The 10,184-nt window shown below is 38.6% G+C and overlaps 1 protein-coding gene across 1 annotated transcript in view; it reads left to right on the forward strand.

Annotated features, from left to right (window-relative positions):
- Window positions 1-9,282, forward strand: part of GYPC (glycophorin C (Gerbich blood group)) — a 39,813-nt gene extending 30,531 nt beyond the window's left edge. The window contains exon 3 of the mRNA XM_054070115.1: window positions 95-9,282. Coding sequence (XP_053926090.1) covers window positions 95-291 — 197 coding nt within the window. The 3' untranslated portion in view covers window positions 292-9,282. The remainder of the gene's footprint in view (window positions 1-94) is intronic.
- Window positions 9,283-10,184: the final 902 nt, after the last annotated feature.

Here is a 10,184-nt window from a genome sequence, read left to right on the forward strand (position 1 = left end):
TCCCTATCAAGTAATTCAATTTGCAGTGCCTGGCTGTGAGATACTACTTGCACTTTACTACTGACAGAGCATTTAACCAGTGTCTTTCCTCTAGGTGTGATTGCTGCAGTGGTGTTTGTCCTCATTTGCCTGCTGGTGGTGATGGTCCGTTACATGTACAGACATAAGGGCACCTACCATACCAATGAGGCAAAAGGAACCGAGTTTGCCGAAAGTGCAGATGCTGCTTTGAAAAATGACCCTGCTCTCCAGGAAGCAGTGGATGAGAGCAAAAAGGAATATTTCATCTGAGAGGCAAGGATTTCCATGGAGACTTCCCCAAGGGAATCAATCAGAAATGCTACATCAACAGAAGAGCTAAGAGATGGATAGTATTAGGATACAGGCAAGCATCCTAATTGAAAAGTATTTCTTTACCTTTTTTTTGTCACTGGGATATTTCTTGTCCTCTGCCAGTGAAGAACTAAATGCCAGATACTTGCCTGTTGATTTTATTAGCAACACAGCTGGTCACAGTTGAAATCAATATCTCACAAGAAGAAACAAAATCTCAGTAAGAGTGATACACTAAAACCGGATAAAGATAGCAAATGTCAAGCCTTGACATTTGTTGAAAATAACAGATGCCAACAGAAAACATCCTCTTAGAGTTAATGATGCATCCTATGCTGATATGATACAGAACTACCTGAAATTGAATTTCAAATGGTCACAGGATAAATATTAAACTAGATGAAGCTAATGTAGCTGGAACTGAAATAGCTTTGTATCCAAGATATCTCCTCCCTCCCATAAATGTGCTATTTTGTTGGCACAGGGGAATTCCATTTGTTTGCTTGGGAATTTAGATTGGGATTTTTTTTTAATTGTTTGAATTTTAAATATCTAAAAGTCAGACACTTCAAAGAAATGAAACTGTTAAAAAACATGGGAAATGTAAGAATGAAGGATTTATTTCTAACTTACTCTGCATGGCAACCTGAGAACTGTAAATTTTTGGAATTTACAATATGGTGTATAATAGTCAGTAGACTTACAAATATGATTCCAAATAGTTGGTAGGTTCCCTGCATGCATGCATAAATAGATAGATTTTAAAAGGTAAAGCATCTTGGTTTGAACAGGCCTTTTGAAACAACAGAGGTCTACTTGATTCTTTCAAGATTTTTCTGCCTGAGTATTTATTTATTTATTTTGCATTGGAAAATTCTCTTGAATGCCTGCCAGAAGGATTTTGGTTTTTTGCAGGGAGAGGGATTCGGTTTTGGTGCAGATACTGATAAAACTTTTACAAATGCAGCCGTAAGACTGCCACTATGAAAAAGCTTGCACTGTATCTGCATCCCACTTGTATCAATGTCTCCCTCTGTGTGGCCTCAGTATAGCTTTTATATTGTGCTAGGTAAGAGAATTACACTGACCATCAATGCTTTCTTATAAATAAATAAATAGATTATTCATGGTGGGTAAAATGAAAAGATCTTATTCCTCACCGAAGAATCAACGGTGATGAGTTTCTCTACCCTAGTAGGCTTCCTAATTGAAGCCCATAATTAGTTCCAGAAATAGAATAGTTGTTCTCTGCACCTCCTCATCCCAAGCTGCAATGGTGCCCTGGACCACTAAACATAAAGGCGGAGAAATATACGATAAGAAATTACACTGATGAGGTCTGCTCAACTCAATATGTTTTTCCCTATGTTTTGATATATGTATGTGTGTACTCACACAAACACAAATATATGTGTATATATACATACACATATGTGTGTCATCTACAACTGTGGTTTCAAAACGTTGCTGGTCGCTTGTGCTCACTTCTTGGCACACAAGCTTGGAAAGCTCCTGGACTCCAGTACTGATTATCAACACTGTCCACAAAAATGCTGTGAGAGAAGACAGATCTGAACAAGAAAAGACTCTGAGTGAAGAAATGGGATGTTTTTGTCTTTTTAGTCACAATCTCAGTCTTTTCTCAGAACCTGAAGGAAATGGACTTGATTCTTAGAATCCAAATAGCTTTGCTTTTGAATCTTAAATACCTATGTGTTTGCATTTTAACCAAAGAATATCAAAATCATGCCAAATTTACTAAATGCTAAGGAGATGTTTGTAACATATCATCACAGAACTGCATTGTTTTCTGTGACTAGTGCAGTATAAAATGCACAAAACCCAACACTAGAAGAGCTCAAATATTTTGATATTATGCACCTGACTGTTTCCTTCTCAGATACATTACTATTTTAATATTTTTACTACTTTTGAAAAAGGAATTGGTTTTATTTTTCTAGGACAAGTGTTGGAGAAATTCTTTAATATTAGCTGTAAGACTGAGTTTGTAAAACTGTGGACCCTTGACCCTCTAGTTCAATAAAAATGTAAATACTTCCTCTGAGGAGAGGGTACGTGGAGTGACTTAAGCTCTGCTGCATCTCCCACACAAAGCATGGCAACTCTAAAAAAACTTTCCTCCAGTGCTAGCAGGACCTACAGAGGGCTTCCAGCCATTTGTCCCTTTTCATATATTCAGACCATGTAATGTAAGTTTGGCTGTTAAAGAAAATTAACTTTAGAGGAAGGTGTGAGGGACACAGGGAATAAATTCCTGCTTTCCTCTCCAGTCATGAAATTCTGGTTTTTTTGTAACTTGACCCTGCTAATTATAAATAGAAAACTGTGTCATACCCAATACATGTAAGAACCTGAATTAGTGTCTCTTTTGGGGTGTGTGTGAGTTTTTCAATTATGAAGTGGACTGAGGCAGACCAGCTGTCCACACTGGAACTAGAGAAGCCAGAAATTCTGGTAGTAGAGCATTTCAGTGGAGCTCAGCCAATTCTGAGCCATACAGTCAACACCAGACTTTGTGTCATTTATTTCCCCAGATCTGAACTGAATGCAACTACTGGTCTTTGACTACATCCTTTCTTAGTAGCCTAATTATATCTATTTATCCCATTTTGCCCATTTATCTAGGCTGACAGTCCGAGCATACTGCAACAGCTTCCCCATTGGTAATGACACACTTTGAAGATTTGCAGAGTAGTGACTCTGGCAAGAGCTACGGTTTCAGTTAGTTTATTTTTTACAGCGTTCTTTTGGGTTCCAGGGTTTTGTATATTTAGTAATGACTCGAGCACACTGAACAGAAACAATAGATGGTTTGTGGATATTTTCTGTTTATTTGGTATTTTTCAGGATAAATTTTGCTTTGTATTGAAGAAAGCTCATCACATCTGATTACTGGTAGATGCTAACAGCCTGGTCCTGCTATTTTCTACTCATGCTGTCTTGAGTCATTCGATTAATGCAGTACAAACTTCCTATAACTTTTAGGACTAATTAGCAAAACATCCTTCTGCAAGAAGCATGCTGTGATAAAACAAACATTATGTACCACACTGAGATGTCTCAGTTGGCAGACACAGCTTTTCATCACTGATGATTGAATGATTTTTACAATTTGCTTCCTGAATTGGAGAATTAAGGAAACTTACTTTTATCCCATGTCCCTCCACTGTTATTCCCTGTTTTCCTGCAGCTCTCTGGTGCCCCATCTCCCCACTCGTGACTGTTATCCTTGCTTGCAGATCCTTTGGCTCCCATCTGGATCCCTATGGCCTTCTCTATGGGAAAGGATTGGCCACTTACTTAAGTATTTATTTATTTATTTTAATCAGTGAAGAGACTGTCCCTTTCTGCCAGCCAAGAACCGATTTTTACACAGGCTTTAGGTTTGGACTTCCAATGCTATATCAAATTTGCTCAAACCTGACAAACCTGTCTTAAGACTGATTTACAGAATGATCACATAGGCCACATATTCACAGAAAACCACTCTAGAAATAGTACAGCAAGGTCTCTAGTTAGTTAAATTTAGTGCTATAGATCTTTAGTGTTCAGTAAACAAGGGAGAAGAATGACAATCCCTCAAGCAACTCATTTTTTTCCTGATGGTTTAATGCCCTGTGAAAGTTTGTTGAATTCTACTTTGCACAGAAAGCCACTGGCTTATGTTTAGAAATATAAGTAACATTTCAATGATGTATAGGAAAGCTGTGCATTAAAGTTACCAGTATTTGCTGGGGCTGGAAGACAGAAGATACATATGATATTGTAGGAACACAAGACATTTTTTAAAGATATACAGAAATGACAAGAGTTAAATATAATATTTCTAGTTACGTTGGTCAGCCCCTGCAGCAGCTTTACAGCTCAGCAAGTGATTCTGTCCAAAAGCAGTCAGTCCCGAATTTGTACCTGGTCACCCATTACCTGATACACATCATTTCTAGGGCTCAGCCTCTATCATTCCAGCATTTCCTGAGGTCCAATGTGCTACTGCATATTAATGCAGTCCTGAGGAGTATGTAGTGAGTTACTGGTCAAAGTAACTGCTTATATATACTTTTTTCTTTTTAGAACAACAGGACCAAATCACTTTGGGGGACTATTAAAAATATAATCGTCAGATTCCTCAGAAGGTTAACATCAGTTTTTCTCTAAAATCAAATCTAGGGATCATTGAGAGAACACTAGGACAGGAAAATAAAAAGGACTGTTCCCTTTTAAGGTGCTGAAACATTTATAGCTGCAGGGTAAGTAGGATAGCACCGCTAGCTACAGCCTGTGAGAATTCCTCATAGAGTCCAGGAAAGACTGAGACAAGATGCAAATCAGTAAAAAGTTACAGAGAGGAAGAAGGTAATTAAATGCCAATAGAATTGGAAAGCAGGTTTTCATCAAATAAAATAAATATTGCCATTTAGAGAAATCCAAGTGCATTTGCTGAAGGTAACTGCTGACAAAAAATTTATTTTAATTATATCAGGTGTTTGAATTCCTCGCGTGTGCCAGTCCAGTCAAAAAATACTGGTAAATATACACTAAAAGAGTACTCATGTTAAAAGCATTAAGAGCTGTTTATTGTGTTTTCAAAAATCTCTCAGTTCTTCACATAAGAAAGCTTTGTGTTTATAAAATGCAGAAACTTCACAGAAGCAGTTCATATAAGATAGTAAGCTAAAGAACCTCTGAGCAAGCGATGAACACATACCTGATTTCTGGAAATTGAGGTAGTTAATAAAGGAAGTTAACAACATAAAAGAAAAACATATTGTGAGTAAAAATTTCCATGATATTACAGACAAATTAAATGGTTTTAGTAGTAGAAGTCCTCTGCTTGCTAAGAAGGCAATATAGTCACTGACTGGAAATAAGGAGTTCTTATTCTACATGACTGATCCCTGTGTGGTGAGATAAGATCCCACTGAAATCAGTGGCACAAGAATTTCACTGACTATATTTATCCTTTCTGCAATAAAAATTTTCTCACTCATGTCAGAAAGAAACACACTAAATTAAAGTAGAAATCTTTATAAGTGCTGATCTTTCAGCATAACCTCATGTCTTTACACCATTTTTCTGTTGTTTCAAACTGTATATATGATGGAAAATATCTGATATCTTGTATTAAAATCTGCTTGAATCGCAGCATTGCTATGACAAGAATATAGAACACAGAGTGTTCAAACCTTACTGTTGACTCTATGTTAAAGTTGATGATAATGTTTGTATTTACCAAAGCTATTAATACACTGCTGGTGTAGATCTACTATATTTTGAATTTAAAAAAAAAAAAAAAAAAGCCAAAAATAGAAAAAAGAAATAACTTTACAATTAAAGTCGTAGTTTTCAGCATTTGAACTATTGTTCTCATATTTTTGTTTTCTTTTAAAATACCATGAACTTCGAGAATTCCAGTTATGTTGTTCTTATAAAAACATAGATCAAAAAGGAATAGTCAACTGGAAGTTTTCTCAATGGAAGATACAAACCCTAAAAGATACACTGCTAGTATTGGGATTAAAAAAAAAACAAGAGAACCTTTTGATAGTTCTAAGAAGGAGTCAAAAAATAGAAGAAATCAAAAAATAATTAGCTCTGAAGGAATCCTGTGGATACCACTGTAGACCTGTACACTTAATATCTAACACACAGTATTCTTAAAAGTTCCCAGCAGGCTTACAAACATCTCATGGGTTTGTAAGCCCATCTGATGGATGGGCTACCTTCAACGCAACAGTACCAAATGTGAATACTGCTTTGCTCTTCATGCTTTCCATACAATTTCTCTTTTATCCCTAGTTAAACAATATTCTAGAGGCTATGCCTAGTATAATACGTATTGTAATCTTACCTCTGCCACAGCAGGTCTTTAAGTGATATGTTGCTGCGTCAGAATAATGTCTCAAATTAGTGAAAATCTGGAGGGTAACAGAAGTGCAGTACATAATCTGAGTTTTAGTATCTGTAAGTAGAGAAATTGTGATAAGACCAGCTCTTCCAATGGGCCTTTCATGTGCTGTGGGACTTTGATGTATAAAACTGTTTGGAGGCCAGCGTAACCAAATGGTTCATTAGCAATGCTCTCGCTGGGATGACAAACAGAGACATAAGACTACTGAGGACTGCACACTGCATCCTCCATTATTAGCAAGTTTATAATGGAGGTTTGACCTTGACTTTATACCATATCTGACCATGGGATTCAGAGTTATTGGAAGTGCTTCAGCACACAATTACATGGAGACTGGTCATAGGTCGTTGGCTGTTTGCTAAGAAATAATGGAAGTGTTTGGGGATCAGAGGTGACCAGTAGTTGATAAGCTTACAGCAGAAACGAGGAGTTAAGTAAAGGAAAAAATAAAGGGAAGTGTATGAAAATAAGAATTCTTAGCAATATGTGTCATCACATAGCAACATCCTACACACAGAAGCATGGAATCACAGAATCATAGAACAGTTTGGGTTGGAAGGGACCTTAAAGATCATCTAGTTCCAACCCCCCCTGCCATGGGCAGGGACATGTCCCACTAGATCAGGCTACTCAAAGCCCCACCCAACCTGGCCTTGAACACCTTCAGGGACAGGACATAACCTCCAGGGATGGGGCACCACCTCCAGGGATGGGGCAACACTTCCATGGATGGAGCATGAACATCTCAAGCCAGCAGGACAGGACAGAGCATCAAGCAGGGAGTGGGACGCCTGGCCCTGGCTCGCTCCTCAGCACCCTGAATGCCCCCTCTGTTTTAGTTCCTTGTCCATCCTGGTCCTAACCGTACCCCCTGCAGAGCCAGGAGCCAGGGATCAGGAAAGCCTGGCTTACCGGTGGGGAGGAGAGGGCAAGAAATATGCCCTCAACATACATATGATTTGCTTCACACCTCTTCTGTCATCAGTGCTGAACCTAAACTTTCAGTACAGGATATTTCGGCTACTGAGATAGAAAAGAGTCTCGGCCTTGCAGTAATTAATCTGCCTCCTAGGAAAGATTTTGATTAACATTTCTATTTCACCTTAAAGAAAAAGATGTGTAAGACCTAAACTTTTTGCAAACAGTCTTTTTAGGGCTGCACAGAGAGAGGTTTTCTAACGACTGATGTTTGGTTTACGAGCAGGAAGACCAGAGTGGTCCCTCAGTTTCCAGTATCTTGGAAAGAAAGTATTTACTCTCCCTGAGGGATTGTTAGCAGATTCACTTGAAAGCCCTTCTCAGTGTGACATATGGATATGATGATAAAATGCAAGTTAATACCACATTCTTGGTTACTAGGAACAATCATCTTTATTCATTCTAACACCTAATGGAGTGATCAATAGCAGCTTTAAAAAGACCACTGTAAGTCATATTTAACTCAAATAAGGTTTTGTATTGTATTTCAATCAAATTACACTTTCTGCTGTTCTTTACTGTCAATTTCTGCTTTCTTCTCCATTCATAAATTTTTGTTTCACAGATACATGTGTGACCCTCAGGGCTCTCCATAACTTTTCTATTGTTCTTGTAATGTTATGCATAAATACAGTGTTGTGCTCAGAAATTCTTCCATAGAGCTGAAATGTCTGTGTTCCCTTCTGTTGAGCAGAAGCACAACTTACCTACCAGAACAGACATTGAAGAACCAGAGAGGTTATTACACCTCTAGTTTTCTGGTAAAGGGATAAAGATTGTTGTTCCATTAAAGGTGCTGGGGACTCTCTCAGTCCTTCATCTTGCATGACATGAGTGATGCTTCTGACACTGGGGCAAAAGAAAGCAGCGTGCAAAATGGAAGGCACAGCACAGATTCAGGAACAACTTGATTCTCCTAAACAGCAAGGTGCTGAACACTTGCCAAAAGTTAAACCACAAGAACTAGTCATGAAGACTTCTGCTGAGCCCACAAAGAATTATTTTTCTTAGCCTTCTCATTCAATACCTCTCTCCCCTTCTTTTCCCCTCAGAAATCATCTGACAGTTGTATTTAAGTTTAACCAGATATCTCATCTCTGCAGCTTCTCTGACTGCAATGAAAAATTAATTACAGGCCCAAGGAGAAGACCAAATAGTTCAGGATCAGATTACTTTAAACCTTAACTGACCTACAATGTCACCTTACTCACTTTCCTTCTCAAAGTTATAAGCTACGCAGACTTTGAAAGCCTGTCCCAATTTTTTCATTTTCCTCCAGCCCTCCAGTCCAGCTTTTTGTCTTCTCCTGTTGCAGGATCAGGAAGTTTCTTACTAGATTCTGTCTGACCTTTTCACAGATTCAGTCCTTGGGGCAGGGAGAACATTGTTGGTTTTGTTGGGGGTGGGTTCATTTAAAAAAAAAAAAAAAAATAAGGTGGCTATTGAAAGTTTAAAAGAAAGCATCACCAGAATATGGTTCTGAGTTGGACCAAACAATATCTTTTCTATAAACCAATTTCTTGGCAAAAGGTAAATTCTTTTTGAAAAAAAGTTCACGTCTTAACTCCTCACGTTTGTCAGCTCTCTGCAATAAAGGGTGAATAATCAGTCTGTCTGGAGAAAAAATACTTTTACTCAAACAGACTAAAAAGAGGTCATTATTCACTAAAACTATATTTTTCCAAGCAGTTCTGTGCTGTATAGTAAAATATGTTAATATTGCACGAAGGCGAAGTAATATTTTTGTTTCATCTTCCCTCTGCACTAACATTAATGGAATGTGTTTGTGTCATTTTCTCTAATAATCGTTTTTCTTGTGCAGTGTCTTCCCAGGTCTTGCCCTCTCTCTCTATACAGGTATCAGGTTAAGGTGGAGCTGGGAAAATATATATAATTATTTATTGCCTAGCTCTAAGTCCAGGCAGGAGTTGACACTTTCCAAGGGCTCTGTTTTCTTTTATTGGTATTATTATGGAAAATTAAACCCCTGAGGAAATGGTATACATTTTCTTAAAATTGTATATTTAACATGTATCTCTGTAGTCACTTTCCAGACTATCTGCGAGAATATATGCTTTTTTTTAATTTTGTAACAATCTTCCAACATTGTCTTCTCCACATTGTTGCTGTGAGTGCAAGTTTAAGAATATATTTCTTAAGCTTTCAAGGTGCATCTTCACCAGTGCCAAGTACAGGATGACAATAATTTCCCTCCTTCTGCTGGCTACACTATTTCTGATACAATCCAAGATGTCTGTTGGCCTTCTTGGCCAACTGGGCACACTGCTGGCTCATGTTCAGCCTGCTATCAACCAACACCCTCAGGTCTTTTTCCACTGAGAGGTTTCCAGTATCTCTTTCCCTAGCCTGTAGCATTGTATGGGGTTGTTGTGCCCCAAGTGCAGAACCCAGCACTTGGCCTTGTTAAACCTCAAACAATTTACCTTGGCCCATATTTTACTCAGAGAAGAGTACACCTGCCTAGGCCATGAACCACCAGATTCTCTAGGAGGATGCTGTGGGAGACAGTGTCAGAGTCTTTGCTAAAGTCGAGGTAAAAAACATCCACAGTCTTTCCTTCATCCACTAGGCAGGCCACCTCATCACAGAAGGAGATCAGGTTGGTCAAGCAGGACCTGACTTTGTTGAACCCATGCTGGCTGGGCCTGGTCCTGTTTGTCCACATGCCTGGTGAGTGCACTCAAGTTGAAACACTCCATAATATTCCCTGGTACCAAGGTCAGGCTAATAGGCCTGTAGTTTCCCACATCTTCCTTCTAGACCTTCTTGTAGATAGGTGTCACATTGGCAAGCCTACAGTCATTTGGGACCTCCCCTGTTATTTAGGACTGTTGATATATGACAGCGAGTGGCTTGGCAAGGTCCTCCACCAGTACCCTCAGTACTCTTGGGTGGATCCCATTTGGACCCATTGACTTGTGAG

This window comes from Cuculus canorus, chromosome 6, assembly GCF_017976375.1.
Source record: "Cuculus canorus isolate bCucCan1 chromosome 6, bCucCan1.pri, whole genome shotgun sequence".
In the NCBI taxonomy this organism is placed as follows: domain Eukaryota; kingdom Metazoa; phylum Chordata; class Aves; order Cuculiformes; family Cuculidae; genus Cuculus; species Cuculus canorus.